This window comes from Typopeltis vanoorti, chromosome 1, assembly GCF_054136105.1.
Source record: "Typopeltis vanoorti isolate ZY-2024b chromosome 1, IOZ_Tvanoo_1.0, whole genome shotgun sequence".
Taxonomy (NCBI): Eukaryota; Metazoa; Arthropoda; class Arachnida; order Uropygi; family Thelyphonidae; genus Typopeltis; species Typopeltis vanoorti.
In genome coordinates this window covers 191,057,237-191,074,391 of record NC_143549.1, presented here as the reverse complement: position 1 = coordinate 191,074,391, position 17,155 = coordinate 191,057,237, and the positions used below count along the sequence as shown (strand labels likewise).

Genomic DNA, 17,155 nt, shown 5'->3' with positions numbered 1-17,155 from the left:
AAAGCAATTCATTCTAAAAGAAAGTGTCACTGGAAAACTTTCTCTCTCTCCTAGGCAGGTCCGAACTCTTGTCTTCATATTTCTGTACATCTGCACCAGCCTGACATATTTCTCTAGTACCTGCTTCTCCCTCAGACACCTCCAGACCTCTTGCCTTGGCAATCTATCATACGTTTTCTCCAGATCAATAAATACCATATGTAGCTCCTGTTGCTTCTCTCGAAACTTTTTCATCATCTGTCATAACCCAAAGAATGCATCTGGCATCGATCGACCAGGCATGAAGCCAAATTGCTCCTTTGCCATCTCCACCTCCTTCCTCAGTCTTCCATCAAGAACCCTCTCTTTAGGATTTTCATTGTGTGGGACATCAACTTTATTCCTCTGTAATTCTTGCAGTCTTGTGCATCCCCTTTACTCTTGTAGATGGGGACAAGAGTAATTTCCCTCCATTCCTCAGGTATATTTTCCTGTTGACAAACTTTTATTAACAGGTCCCACAGCAGGTCAATTCCCTCTTCCCCCAGTGCCTTCCATGCCTCCACTGAGATCCTTCCAGTGCCCACCGATTTTCCATTCTTCATCCTCTTTATGGTCTCCTTCACTTCCACTCCACTAAAAAATACTACCAAACATTATTCCAAAGAAACCAAACATGGGATTCATCAAATAGCAAAGAAAAAGAAAGTGCACTTATCCTAAAAGATGAGCTGCTTAAAGCAATAAACAAACGAAAATATCCCAAACTCCTCGAATTGACCAAATTCCTACTGAACTCTGGAAACACGGAGACCAGGGAACCATAAAATATTTATTGAATTTTTTTAACTAAATTTTATTCTCAGGAGAAATACTGTTAGATCCTGAATGGAGAACTTGACAAGTAAATTCTTTATTCAGGATTTAACATGATAAATACTACTAATTAAGGAGATATCTGCACATCAGCTAATAATTATGAAAAATTTCTTTGTTATGTGATAATGTGTAGTCCATATGTGCCATATATTGAAATTTATTCCTGTATAACTGAAATGAGAAGCAGAGAATTTTGTGTCAGAATAGTAAGAATTATGTAAGGGAATTAAGTTATTTGTAAATCCCACTAAGTTTTCTAGTACATTACGAAATTTCGAGAAAGATTATAAGTAGTAATCCGGAATAATCATGTATAATCTGTATGAGTCGAGCGTAGCAATGGAGGCTGTACCTATATGGAAAGTGACGTCAGAGCGACTATCTGGAATAGAAACCTAACAGATTAGAGAGAGTGCAGGATCACCCAAGGGGCATGAACAATGGGGTTCGTGGGTAAAAACCACATCGAATAGAGGGCGCCTGATAGGGTGAATAAAAGACGATGCGTGCAATATTAAGGGGTTTTTTCTCCTTCGGTTCCTGGATTCAAGTTTTAGGAGGTTTGTCGGGGGATTCATGAGCGGGTGGTGGGTCAACTACAGTGATGGTGGACGGAGGGTTCTTTTCTTGAGAATGCTTGAAGATTTCCAAGCGAAGCTGATCGCGATATGATGGCCTATGCAGAATCGAGCCTTAGTAGAATGTCCCATCGGAGAGAACAGAGAAAGTTACTTGCGGAGCGGTAGCCAGCACACCACAGACCGGAAAAGATTCAAAGAAAAGCGTAGTGCATCGCCAGGTACAAAAGATGGCTGATAATTATACAGTAAGGTAATCCAGATCTTCATGAGATGGCAGCAGGAAGTCTGAAAGGATCTGGTAATGTAAAGATTTTCATTCCATGTTAAAAATCACTTAGAAGAATAAGAAATTTGTGTATACTGTAAACTAAAGGACACTAATAGAGAATTTTAGGAGAGTAGATATGCTAACTACTTGGCCAGCCTGGCTGGCCAAGTGGTTAGCATATCTACTCCCCAACCAAAAGGCTGCGGGTTCGAATTCCACCGTTGGCATGGATGTTTGTGATTATCCTTGGAAATACCAGTGGTGGTGGTGGTCAGCGATAGATGGCTTTGGTATAGTTGTGGTCAGTTGGTGGAGTTGTGAGTGGTAGAGACAGTTGTAGAGTATATGCCCTCACTCGATGAGTCTTTGGACTCCCTGGAGGTGACAAATAATAATAAATCCACAGAACCAGTAAAGCAGGATCTCAACTACCACAACAACCTCATATATATTGGCAGATACATTCACAACAATCTCCCCCCTCCCCACACACAACAATATGGAGTTATTAAGACACTATTCAACAGGGCAAAACTAATCTGTTCAAATGACCAAGCCCTAACCACTGAACTAAAGCACATCCTTAATACTTTCTCAGCCAATGGCTAGCCCACACATTGTTACAGACCACATAGAAAATTGGCATCCCTTATCCGCTCTACTAAAGACCAACTGCTTCCCCTAGACCTACCTGGTGTATACCAGGTCCCTTGCAGCTGTAAATTGTCCTACTTTGGCCAAACAGGCAAGACAGCAAATATCAAAATCTCAGAACACACTAGGACTACATCCGATTTCACCAATACAGCCACTCTGGACTTGCAGACCATGCTGTGGATACTCACCACAGAATAAGGTGGAAGAAAGCCACAGTAATACACTGCAGCAAGTTCAAATATGAAAGACTATTCATGGAATCAGCCTCAGCCCTTAGGAACATGCCAAACCTCAACAATTTGGATGCATGAGACTGCCCCAAATTTGGGAAACATGTATCAGAAGAACTTCAGTCCAAAGGCCAAGAACACCTAATTTAGCCCACCAGGGGGCACCATTAGGAACTTTAGGAAAATGGTAGCTTCCTCGCTTCGTTTCTCATTTGCTGTTATGTAGTACTTGCGTGCACGTGTCTTTAAGTTCCCAAGAAGATGGAAACGTGATGTTGCCGAAATATCGGAAAGTATATATTAACGTTGATTTAATTTATATTTCTATTGTACTCTGTCAATTCCTTAAGTATTAGTTATCATTATTCTTCAGCAACAGCTCCAATGGTTTGGCCATGTCCAGAGAATGCCTCCTCATAGACTTCCAAACATCATGTTAAATGGAAGAATAGGAAAACAGCTTCCACCCGGAAGACCGAAGAAAAGTTGGCTCAGATCCTTAGAAAAAAGAGAGGCAAATTCCCCATCTTCACTAAGATGTTTGAGAAAACTAGAAATAGAACCATTTGGAGACTGATTGTATAAAGGGGACTCAACCCATCACCAGATGGATGAGATGAAGAAAAAGAAAAAAAATCTTCATCCACAGTACTAATGTACTCTAAGTTTATAAGCCTTTTGTGGGTGGGAGTCACATAAAAAAAAAGAGAGCACTCATATCAGTATACCACAAGCTTTCACAGGCACAGATTTTGAAAAAATAAAACACAGTGGTATCTCGCTAATCCAAACTAATAAAAACCGTGCTTGTTCGGATTAGCAAAAAGTTCGGATTAGCGAATTCCCCCCCCCCCCCCAACAGGCAACAATAACTAGCGTTTAAGACAAAAATAATCAGATTCTAATGGCACATCAATTTAATTCTGTAAATAAATGAATTAACTGATAGAAAAAAATGCTACTGTAATATAAAACTTAAAAAAATAGTACAGTACACAAGTTTATTTTAGTAAAATATTTAGTTTGTATTTACCTGTATTGTTGAGGATTCTGATTTAATAAAATTGCATAGTTCAGTACATAACTTAATTTGCATAAAAAAAATATCACTTTCTTGTACACAACACACAAAAAAAAGTTTCACAAAATAACACAAAAAAGATTTTTTTTTTATTTCTTTTTAAAAAAAGTCACAGATTTTCTTTTGCTTCTTGGAAGCTAAACTTTTTTCGTATGCTTCTTCTCGGAGCTGCATTAGCAATAAAATTTTGTGGAATGGTGTATCATTCTGCTTAGCATTCTATACACATATTAAAACTGTCAACTGCTTCTTCGTGTTTTACTTTTTTTTTTCTTCAAATTCTTTATCGTCATCATTGTCTGCTAATTCATTCTGTAGCGTCATATTTATAATTTAAGCATCTGATTTGATTTCGAATTCACTTTCGATTCATTTCAGCATTTGGATTTATATTTTTAACCAAATTATGCCCGTTTTGAATATCCGCTTTTTGTGTATCCCTATAGTTTTCTTCGTAAATTCTAGAAGGCCACGGTTTTTTCCATGATGCTCAACAGCGGTGATTCATGCCGACAATATAGTACATACTGTACAATATAAAAAAGCAAACGTGAACACACAATAAATCAAAATAGGCCTGCAGTGTAGCCATACAATCGACAGTATGAAAAAAAATATATACTGTATTGTAATAATAATAAAATAAATAATAATAGTTAAAATAATAATTATTAAATAAAAATAATAGCACACAAAATAATAATACGTAATAAATAAAACTTTTTTTTCTTTCAAACCGCAGTTCGGATTAGCGAGATACTACTGTAAAGTAAATAAATAAAAAAAATTAGTATATCACCATCACATATAGCCTCATGAAAATTATGTTAATTGGAGCCCATACTTTTTTTTTCAAACTTAGTCTTATAACAAGACTTTAATTTATAGTGTAACCAAGTGGAAAATTTCAACATCTGTCTCTAATCCAGAGTATTTTAGTAGAAGGTGTGACACCTTTCGGCTACTTGCATATGGTGATATGACTTCTGCATTACTTCAACCTTAGTATCACTTCTGAGTCTGGCTCCCACTGATGAGACCTTAATAAAGGTTGAAACTGGTCTGAGTATATTGTATAGCATTATACATGTTTGTAAGGATATGTGCTTTGCATTACGGGATACTAAGGCAAATGATGTGTAGTCATTATCCTCTATATACAAGTTGCCCTGTCCTGAAAATACTTCAGGTGCAAACTTTGTTTACTTACACTTGGATAATGGATTAAAACAAGAATATAATTTCTTGGCAAAGACTGCTTAAGTCTTTGCCAAGAAATTATATAACAAAAAAAGTATAACCAAGTGGAAAAACTTTCAACATATAACTGTTTCTTTGAATGAAATTCATTGTTGAGTGCACCAGAAGCATTTGCAAATTTATAAAATTGCATAAAAATATACTTTTTGTACAATTTTCTTTTCTTTTGAATTACAAAACTGAATTAAAAGTGCTAGAGCATCATAAATCAGTTGGCCAAGCAACCTTTCTTTATCTTGCCAGAATAGTGAAAGTTTGCATTATATAGTGTTAAATTGGAACAAAAAATCTCACCTATAATTTTCTCAGATGAAAAGTTTGAAGGGTGTGTTGCTGTTACATCATATGTTATTTATATATATATATATATATATATATATATATATATATATTTATAATTAATGATATTTATGCTTTTTATGATATTTAAGATATTTTTATGATATTTTATGATATTTAAGTTTCTCTGTTTTCACTTCAAGAGTCTCGTGTTTTGCTTAAGCAGTCTTTTGGAATATTTGCAAGTTAGAGAAGACATATATAGCCTTGGACATCTTAGCTACATTGTAGGAAATCAATTAGAAAATCTTTTACATACCAAGACAAGAAGAAAGGTACAGTATTCTAACAACTTTTTCACTTGTTTTTCCTTTTGATTTTTTACCTGTAATATTTTTATTTAATAATTCATGACAGATTTTTTTTAATGGGTGAAACACATTATTATAATTATTAGATTATTGCATTGAGCAGATTTTAGAAACAACAACAAAAAAAAAAACTGGTTACTTTTGTTTATTTTGTTTTGTTCAAGTATTATCAAGATAATATTTGGAAAAATAGCAATGATAAAAAAAAAAAATTTATAATACCTGATAAAACAAATCTCACAATAAGGTATTACCAATATGTTCATTTAAGAGAATCAAATGATAACTTGAGTGGAGAATGAAAGCCTGTAGATCTGATATGGCCACAGAGAAAATCACTAATGAGTGAATAAAAACAAAGAAGACTTTCTGGGCTCCATCACATTCTCACTTATCAGCAAACTCTGTTTGCTTGCTTAGGTGATTTGGCCATTTGAATTATGATTGCCCATCATTTAGAAATGCTTAACAAATTAGAAACATTTCACAATTTATACATAACCAACATCGTTGTGTGCTTCTTCAGTCTATGGACTGGTTGGCTGTAGCACACTGTTCCTGCCATTTGTTCCTCTCTTTGATTCTCTTTATTTCTCCATATCTTCTTGTTCCTGAATCTTCACATAATTGTTTGATGAAGTTCATTTTTGGTCTTTCCCTCATTCTTTTACCTAGGATTTTCCCTTCTATTACTGTTTTGAAGAAATTGTTTTGCCTTAGCAGGTGTCCTATCCATTTGAGTCGCCTCTTCTTTATGGTTTCCAATATATTTCTTTCTTCACCAGCTTCTTTGAGAACTTTGTTGTTGCTTTTCTTTTCTTTTCAAGTCCCTTTCATTAATTTTTTCTAGCACCACATCTTGAAGGACTTTAAGTATTTCTGATCTTGTTTAAAAAGTGTCCAGGTTTCCGACACATATAATGCAACTGGCCAGACAAGAGTCTTTACTAGTTTTTTTCTTAATTTGATGTCAATTTGCTTTGATGTGAGTATGTGATATTTATTAAAATTCTTTTTTTTTTTTTCCTTTTTTTTTTTTTTTTTTGCCTATGCAATTCATGATTTCACTTCTTTTGTGCAACGTGCATATTCTGTGACCAATTGTCCTAAGTATTGAAAGGAAGTTACTTGTTTAATGGGTTCTGTTCTATTCTGATGTTCACAGCATGCAGTTTCTTTCCTATTATCATTGCTTTTGTTTTTGTGACGTTTATTCTCATGCCACATTCAGATGTCTTGTTATTTATTCCTTTCATCGTTTTCTCCAGTCCGTTAGAGCAAATTGCTATTATTGCTTGGTCATCTGCAAATTTAGTAACATTTAATCTTTTGCCATTTATCACAATTCTATACTCTTTATTTAAAGCTTCCCTCATTATTTTGTCTGCAACTGTTAAAAAGGATTTGGGTGAGTAGACATCCTTGTCTTGCACCTCTCTCAATTTTAGCTGGTTCTGACCATCCCTCTTGCAGAGATGCTACTGCTGTTTGATGTATATACATTTTTTTTTTTTTTTTATGTTAGGCTTATTCATGAGAGGTTGGTTGATCAACATATAGTACCAAATATGGGTAGTGGGTTGGGAAAGGAGAAACTTGTTTACATTTGATTTAAAAGTCTGTATATTGTATTCCTTGGGAAATACATCAGTGGGAAGACTTCCACAATACAGCAGTGGCAGGGATGGAGGAGGAGGAGGAGGAAAAGAAACTTGTTCTATGGGTTTCAAGGTGTACTGTGAAAGGATGTTTGGCGGCAGCTGTACGTGTTCCAATGGGCTTAGTGCAGAGACCAAATGTGTCTTGAAAGTGAACAGAGTAAGTTGGTTACAGATGGGTCATTTATCAATCTAATTACTTTCTCTGTATTGAGTCAAGCATTTTGAGGGAGCTTTTAGGAGCTCCACTCCAAATGTGAGAGCAGTATTCTATAGCTGGGCAGATTTGTGATTTGTATAAAGGTTAATGTTTAGAGGCAAAGTAACATCTTGAGCGAAAGATAAATCTTAGTTTTTTGGAAGCTGAGGATGCAATGGTTGTGATGTGTTTATGCTAGGAGAGGCCTGATGTCAGGGTAATTCCAAGAAGAGAAATCTCATCTTGTCTGGAAATTTGAGTGTTATCAAAAATAAAACTGGGGGAAAATTGTTCTTTTTTGTGAAAAATAAGACAGAACTGGGTTTTAGTAGCATTGAATTTGACGAAGTTATCTGAGTCCCATTGGAGGATGGCTTGAAGGTCAGAATTGAGGGAAATGGTGGTTGATGTTTTGTAGGTTGAAGAGAGTTGTGTAAAGTAAGGTTTGTCAAATGAAAGGGAGAAGTGCGATGTGTTGTCATCTGCAAAACTGTATTGGGTTGGAGGTAACTGAAGTAGATCATTGATATACAGAAGAGGGTTGGTGAGAGAACAGAACCTTGTGGAATCCCAGCATTAGTTGGATGGTGAGAAGATAAGGAACCATCTGCCATCACACATAGTGTGCATCCAGAACAGAAATCTGGCAATTTGGACTGTCCCAGCTGAAGCCCTGGGACAGTCCAAATGATAGGGGTTTGCTTAGTAAGCCTTTGTGCCAGACCCATTCAAAAGCTTTAGAGATATCAAGTGCAACCACTTGAGATTTGCTAAATTTCTCTATGTCATTTGTCCAGAGATGAATGATCGGCAGCAGCAGAATCTGTACTGGTGGTCGCTTAATAGCTGAGTGCCTTCAAGGTAGTGTAGGGGTTGAGAATTGATGGTTTTCTCCATCACTTGAGATATGACTGAGGTGAGTCAGAGGATGGTAATTAGATAGCAGTGATTTGTCGCCCTTCTTAGGAGTGGGTTGAATATAGACCAGATTCCAGGCTTTGGGATAGATATTAGTGGAGTAAGAGAGTTTAGTCTTTTTAGGAATGAGTTCCATCAGAGAGCTTCAAAAGTCTTCTGGCCATATTCCTTTTTCAAAAATATAGCAATCAGTTGGTATACCTTGTCTTTTACCTGTTCACTTTCTTCCTTAATTAGTTTGATTGGTATTCTATCCGTGCCTGGTGCCTACCTTAGTCATTGCAATGGCTGTGAATGCATTCTCGAATTCATCACGAATAACTTGCATTATATTATTTATGAGTTTGTCTTTCTTTTCTGGCAATTGGAGTGGTTTTGTTTCTTGATACAGTTCTTGTACATATTCTTGCCATCTTTTCTTCTTTATCGGGGGTCTGTTATTGGGTTTCCCTGTTTGTCATTTATCACAAAAGTGGTTATACTTCTGTGTTTGTGTGTAATATACTTTATCTTCCTATATATCACTTCTTCCTAGTTTCTCTATTTCTTCTATTTCCTTGCATAGATCATTCCATCAGTTTCTTCACCTTCTCTGCCGACTTCATTTTTGGGATTTTTATACATCATTTGTCCTGCTGTTGTGTTAATATATATATATATATATATTTTTTTTTTTTTTTCTTTCTTCCATTTTACTTAATATTTTAGTGGTAATCCATGGCTTTTTCAGTTCTTGTGATTTTTTTCCTATGTATTCTTCTGCTGCTCCATTTGTTATTGTTTTGTTGTGTCTTTCCAGAGTTTGTCAGTATCTGTAGTTCCCAGTTCTTTTTCTTGTTTAAATTTGTTTATCTGTTTGTCTGTGCAATCTTTTAATCTTTGTTTGATTTCCTTTTCTTTTAAAATTTCTAAATTTCATTTCTTTCTTTCTTTCTAGCTTTGAGCTTTTTTTGGGGGAGGGGCTTCCATTTTAGTTGGCTTTTCCTCATTACTAGGTTGTGATCAAATCCTATATCTGCTCCTGGAAAAACTGTAGCTTTCTTAAATTGGTTCTTTTACCACACATTTTACAATGATGATTTACGATTTGAAATATTTTTTGTTCTCTTGAACTCTTCCAAGTGTATCTTCTTCTCTTGGGGGGCTTCAAAACAGGTGTTAGTAATTATAAGGTTTTCTTGTTTCCAGAAGTCATTAGTCTTTTTCCAAGGCCAAATTTTCCACTGATGTCAGGTGTTTCTGTTTCTCCAACTGTGGCATTCCAGTCTACAATTATCACTACATTTTCTTTTGTTTTTGCCTTTCCCAATAGTCCTTCGATTTGTTTGTAGATTGCTTCCACTTCATCTTCATTGTGTCCCGATGTTGGCATATCATTATCAAATTCCTCCCATGTACCCTCAAGGGGTGTACAGGATATGATAGTACTAGATGAAAAATATACATAATTACCAACTTCCTATCTACAATTTTCCTCTAAATCAGTCTGTTACTTGTCAAGACTCCAACATTATCAGATCTTATATTTCTATCGTCTAAGGCACTTTGTACCATAATCAATCCATCTATATCTTGGTCTTCCTCTGGGTGGTTTTCCTGCCAACCTGGCGGAGAACTTGTTTTGCTAATCTTTCCTCACCCATTTCTGTTTAAGTGACCATACCACCTGAGATTAGCTCTGCTAATGCATTCCTGGATGCTGACAAGGGCAAGCTCTTTCCTAATAACCACATTTTTAATTTGATATTGTCATTGATGCCATCTGTTCGTGCCACTAATCTTTCTCAGGACTCTCGTATCTCTAGTCTTTGGTTAAGTGCTTTACTTCTGACCCAGCTCTCAGATCCATAAGTTAAAACTGGTTTGAACACTGTCTTATATACACTAATTCAGTGTTCTGACTAATTTCTCTCTTATTCCATATGAATTTATTCAATTGACTTCCTACCATACCAGGTTTCTTGATTCTGTTGTCTATTTCCATATGTAATTTACCATCTTCACTAAAAATCATGCCTAAGTAGCTGAAATGTTTTACTTGTTCCACAGGTTCTCCATTCACAACACAGTTGACATTTTCAATGATTCTGCCTATTTTCATTGTCTTTGTCTTTTTATTGCTGACCTTCATACCATATCTATTACAACAGTTATTCAATTTACTAAGGGAATCTTGCAGACTTGTAGCGAATTTATTTAGAAGTATAACATCATCCTCATAAAGCACAGATTAACAGCTCCAATTTTGATGTCATGTTTAATACCACTTTCCTTCATAATGTGATCCATATAGATAATGAATAAGAGAGGGGATAATGTACATCCTTGTCTCACACCAGATTTAACATTAAACCATTTTCCTGTACTTCCTTCAATTCTCACTGCTGACTTACAACTCAAATAAAGACTAAGTATTGCTTGATATAATGCCCCATTGACACCATATAACCGTAGCGTATTGAATAGCTTCTCTCTTGGAACCTTGTCATATGCCTTTTCCAAATCGACAAAACTTAAATATAGATCTTTATTGTATTCCCATGATTTTCTCCGCTATTTGTCGTAAAGTGAAGATCTGATCCTGACAGCCTCTATTTGCCCTGAATCCAGCTTGTTCTTCACCAAGCTTTTCTTCCACAATTCTTCTCAACCATTTCTCAAGTGTACTTCATATATCTTACCAGGAATACTCAGTAGGGAAATACTTCTGTAATTGTCACATTCAGTTTTATTTCCCTTTTTATATATGGGTACTATGAGAGCTCTACTCCAATCATTGGGAATTTGTACCTATCTCCACGCCTTCTGAACTATGCAGTGCAGCCACTGTAAGACTTTTATACCACCATACTTAAGTATTTCTGGTCGAATATTATTATCATTATTCCTGATACCTCCAAGGATTCCGAAGACTCATCGCGGGAGGACACCTACAACTGTCTCAACCACTACACCATACCTCTACTAATATCATCTACTCCTGCTGCTTTTCCACATTTAAAGCCTTTGATGACTTTTTCTGCTTCAAGTATGGATATGTATTCCTGACTGCATGCCTGGTCAGTGTTTTTTACCACTGTGCTATCATCAGTGCTTGTTTCATTTAGTAATTTTTCTAAGTAATTACTCCATACTTCAAGGATATCTTTTTCTCCTGTTTTCATTTCATTTTTATCATCTCTAATTCCTTTTACAGCACTCTGAAATTGAGAAGCTCCATTTCTGAGCTTCTTCAACAACCTCCAGAATATTTTGCTACCTTCTTGATATTTATTTTCTATGTTCTTGCCAAAGTCCTCCCATGACTTTTGTTTAGCTAATTTTACACAGTGTTTAGCTTTCTTACATTTGTCTGTATTCTCTAAGAGCACAAGGTGACTTATTGCCAGGAATTTTTGATATGCTTTCTTCTTTTCCTTCACTGCTTCTTTAACTTCCTGTGTCCACCATGGAGTTCTGATTTTTCTATCCTTGCAGACAACCTCACCACATGCCTCTCTGGCTGAATAAATCGGGGTTTTCTTCAAGGCTTGCCATTGAAATTTGAAGGTTTGGTTCCTGTTTTCAAACTCTCTCATTTTTTCTTCAATAATCTTTGTGTATTTTAGTCTACAGTTCACATCTGAGAGCTGCTCAACTTTTATTCACTTTAAAACTTTCTTACATGTTATTCTTCTCAATATATTAATAATAATATGAAATATAATTTTATCCTACTCAAGACTAAATAGTGATCACTTCCGATTTCAAATCCTCTGTACACTGTGGTGTCCTGCACAAGGGAGAAAACATCACTATCAACAATAGCTTAGTCACTGAGACTTTTCTTATTCCTTGCCTCTTCTCTCCATGTGAATTTGTACACATTTTTATGTTGGAACATGGTGTTAGTAATAACCAGTCCATGTCCTGAGCAGAATAATGGCAAATACCCAAATACCTTACGGTGATTCTACTGGACCTTGCCAAGGCCTTTGACAGGATTCCACATGGAATTCTAATCAGTAAATTGCAGCATATGGGAATGGACATAGGGTTGGTGTGATGGGTAGGAGAGTGGTTGACGGAGAGATATCAGAGAGTGGTTTACTCGGGAGTAGAGTCCACAAGACGGCCTGTGACTAGTGGTGTGCCACAAGGATCTGTTCTTAGACCACTGCTGTTTAATTTGTTCATAAATGATATAGGAAATGATCTGAGAGGAACAGTTCATTTGTTTGCGGATGATGCGAAGTTGGGTAGGGCAATAGTGAATGCAGATGACGTCAAAATTTTGCAGGATGATTTGGATAGATTGGAGGTCTGGGCTAAGGAGAATGGATGTCAGTTTAATGTGACAAAATGTAAGGTTATGCATTTTGGGGTGAAAAGATTGGCGGCAGTTTACTGCATTGGTGGAACCGTGCTCCAGGAAATTGATGAGGCACGAGATTTAGGAGTGTTGGTAGATAAGGAATTGAAATTTAGGGGACACATTGCAAAAGTAACCAAAACAGCTCATCAAATCACTTGGTTGCTGAAGAATACGATGACAAGCAGGTTATTGTTCCTCTGTATCGAGCCTTGATAAGACCCCATCTAGACTACTGTGCTCAGATTTGGTCACCTAGGTTTCTTCTTGATGGGGAGGAGGTGGAGAGGATCCAGAGGCGAGTGACCAAGATGATAGCAGGTCTGTGGAATGAACCGTATGAGAACAGGTTGAGGATTTGTGGGTTGCAAAAATTGGTTGATAGGCGGAGGAGGGGAGATATGATTGAGACATTCAAATTACTGAAGGGTTTCTATAAAATTGATTCAGAAGATATTTTTGAGAACAGGGCTGGTTGTGGGAGGACTAGGGGACATCCATGGAAACTGGGCAAAAGTGTGGTTAGTAAAGGTGTTAGAGCTGGGTTCTTTACTTTTAGAGTAGTGAATGAGTGGAATGCGCTCCCTGAGTCTGTGGTGGATGCTGTGACAGTGAATGAGTTTAAGGCGAGGTATGATAGATACTGTATGAATGTCAAATAGTTGTGATGAATATGATTTGGGGCCTCCCTCGATGAGTCCAATGACTCCCTGGAGTTGCCCGTAATAATAATAATAATAATAATATGAAATATAATTTTATCCTACTCAAGACTAAATAGTGATCACTTCCGATTTCAAATCCTCTGTACACTGTGGTGTCCTGCACAAGGGAGAAAACATCACTATCAACAATAGCTTAGTCACTGAGACTTTTCTTATTCCTTGCCTCTTCTCTCCATGTGAATTTGTACACATTTTTATGTTGGAACATGGTGTTAGTAATAACCAGTCCATGTACTGAGCAGAATAATGGCAAATACCCAACAGGCTATGTGTCCCCAATCGAGGTTCTTTTATCATACACGCAGCTCATCATACTGTGCTTTAAACACACTCAAATTCTCTGCAGACACCACATTCTCAGGCAAGGCATTCCAATCGTTCACTACTCTCATGAAAAAACCCTGCTTCTCACTCGCCTACTCATACCCTCTTTATACTGTTTCCAGGGTGACCTCTGGTTCTCCCCTGATCTCCCACTATTCTCTGTAGAACTTCTCCACCATTGATCTTATGACAACCCCTTACCAACTTGTCGGTCTCTATCAAATCTCCCCTCTTCCTCCTCCTGTCTGGTGGACACTTGCAGAGTCCACCAGACTCTACAAGTTACCTCTTCTCAATCTTTCCTCATACTCGACATTCCAGAGGTTAGAAACTACTTTAGTTAATTGCTTCATCCTTCTGAAAACCAGGTGACCAAATATGTGCACAGTAGTCCATGTGTGGCTTAATCAAAGGCTTATACAACTGAACAAGAATCTCACTACTTCTACAAGTCAGTGTCCTGCACATCATTTCCAGGAACCTTTGTGTTGTCTTCACAATTTTGGCTATGTGTCCCCTAAATTTCAGATCCTTATCCACTATCACCCCCAGATCTCTTATTTCCCCCGACAATATATCCTCACCAAGCATATATTCTGCATCCCATTTTTGTTTTCCAAAATTTTTCAAACCTTACATTTTGCAACATTGAACTAACATTCCCCATTCCCATGCCCAATCACTCAATTTATTCAAGTTTTCTTGTAAGGCCACAACATCTTCTCTACTCTTCATGGTTCATCCCAACTTTGTATCCTATGCAAACAATTGAATATCTCCATCCAAATCTTCACCACTATCATTAATATACAAGTTAAACAGCAATGGCCCTGAAACCTTAAACCCCTAAGACTAGTAGTGTGCCTGAGGCACACCACTAGTAACTTTCCATTTCCTGGATATCGTTCACCCCCATACACAACTTGTTGATACCTATCAGATAGCCAGTCTCCAGTCCAATGCACCAATCTAATATCCAACCGCATCTGCTCTAATTTGACTGTCAACTTATCATGTTGTAATCTATCAAAAGCCTTTGCGAAATCTAAGTATATTACTGTGTATCTTCTCCTCTGTCCATGGAAGCAGTCACCTTATTGTAATAAGTAAGTAGATTTATGTTTCAGTAAGGATTTATGTTTCATTCTAGGTTAGAATCATTTCTGTACTTCATTTGGACTAGGTGTTTGGATCAAGAAAACAAAACAACAGCAACAAAAAATATTTTGTCTACTTTTTTAGTCATTGAACTAGCCCCATATAAATAACACTATTTTTTCCGGGTTCCATTGATCCTTGAACTGTTGTTTATCGTATTGATTGTTTACAAATTACGATCCTGACATAACATTTTACCACATGGATAGTTTTTTAAAATTTGAAATGATGCACTAGTTGCTCTCCATCCTTTTCTTTGGACTAAGTGAAGACATGGCAATGCTGTTGTCAAGAGTGATGCTTCTTCATGAACGGTTACGAGCATCTTACTTTTGAGCTTTTCTTCATTGCAAGACGTGTGCTTCATAGTTTTCTTCACTACCCTGGTTTAGCCATTTATGAATTAATTTGTTCCTGTGTTTATTACTGTACTTAATTATATTTTATTCCTGTTATTGTTTTATTTATTTTATTATCTTTGGACCATGTCCCAACCTGCAAAGCAAGTAAGAACTGTGCACAAGTGATTGAAAATAGTAGAGAAGAATCCTAGAGAGAAACATGTCGACATTGCCAAACATCATGGATTGGTTCGAAGCACACTAAATTCCATATTCTCGAAGAAGGATGAAATCCGAGAGCAGATAGAAAAATGTGGTAATGCCAGTAGAAAGAGGAAAACAAATAAGAAGTTGACATTTGGCTAGTTGGAATCATGTTATATCTGCAGGCATAAGTGTAGAATATTCCAGTTGATGGAACCATTCTTTGTGAAAAGGTGAAGATTGCAACACAGCTGAACATAGCAAATTTCACTATATCCAACAGTTTGATAATGTAGTTTAAGGATATGGCCAAGTATACAAGAAGTTAGCTAGAAAAAATGCTGTAGTAGAACAGTGAAAGCATTATTACATGGAAAGAATGCCACCTTTGTTTGGAAGGCTATGAACCATGTGATATTTCAATGCAGATGAGATGGAGGTCTTCTACAACATGCTTTCTGATAGAACCTTGGCTATCAAAGGAGAGTAGAAGTGACAAATAAGCTGGTTGTTATTGGAAAATCTCCAAAACCATGATGTTTCAAAAATATAAAAAAATTACCTGCTAATTACCACATGAACAATAAAATGTAGATGACAGTAAACATTTTTTCCTCGTTTCTGCATTCATTAGATCCAAGTATGGATCTAATGGGTGCACAAAACAGGAACATTCTCTTCTTTGGACAGATGTGCTGCACATCCAAAAGATACATCATTTCTAAGAAATGTAAGTTGTATGGTACTCACTAAATTGTACAATTGAGCTCTCCCCCTTTCCCCCCGGGTGGGGAGAGCTCAATTGTACAATTTTATAAATTATCCCTAAATTTTATAAATTTAGGGATAAAATGTAACAGCTTTATAGGAAATGCCTCGTACAAAGCTGTTTGCTTAATGGATGCAGGTAAAGATACCAAAAAGAAGATATTGGAACAATGTGCTATAGTGTTGCATCCTGCAATAAGTAACCCAGCAGACAATAAAAAATTTTTATCAGAAAGCTGGTTATGTGCAGGGACAATCTTCAGGTAGTAGTGACATATTGACCAATAATGATAAAGATTTCAGCAAAGACTGGGAAAAGTTCAGTGGTATGAACAAAGATAAATTTAAGGACTATGTCTCTGTGGACTGCCACATAGGAACCACTGGTTTAAAAACAGTGCAGGAACTGTATGAGAGCTTTAGGATGTGTTGGAAGTATGGAGGTGGAAGAAGGGGTCTGAAGTTGTGGTCAAAGTGTTGGAGAAGTTAGTGAGGACAAGGTTTCAGAACTGGGTTGACAGCAGTAGAATTCTCTTTAACAGACAGCATGAGTTTGCTAAAGGAAGATCATGTTTTATTATTATTATCTGACACCTCCAGGGAGTCCAAAGACTCATCAAGGGAGGGCACCCTATTCTACAACTACAATCAACCTCCACTATACCAATGCCATCTACTGCCCACCACCACTAGTATTTTCACAGACAATCACAAACATCCATCCCCATGGTGGGATTTGAATCCACAGCCTTTTGGCTGGAGAGCAGATATGCTAACTACTCAACTAACTAGGCTGGCAATCTGCTTAGTTGTAAATAGTTGTTGTTGGATTCTGAATGAGGAGAATTGGAAATTATTAATACTTCATTCAGAATCCAACATAATCAGCCATTCCCTAAGCCAAAATTGCTCATCAGACTAATA

General features: G+C 36.7%; 1 protein-coding gene across 5 annotated transcripts in view; it reads left to right on the top strand.

The window, feature by feature from the left end:
• The window catches only part of LOC150110721 (sec1 family domain-containing protein 2), a 397,942-nt gene that overhangs the window by 58,530 nt on the left and 322,257 nt on the right, over nucleotides 1-17,155 (top strand). For all 5 annotated transcript variants that reach the window (XR_016549025.1, XM_090400427.1, XM_090400445.1 and 2 more), the window contains exon 6: nucleotides 5,418-5,549. Coding sequence is in view for 4 of the 5 variants with exons in the window: in XM_090400427.1 (XP_090256553.1) it covers nucleotides 5,418-5,549 (132 nt within the window). In the remaining variant the exon portion in view is untranslated. The remainder of the gene's footprint in view (nucleotides 1-5,417; nucleotides 5,550-17,155) is intronic.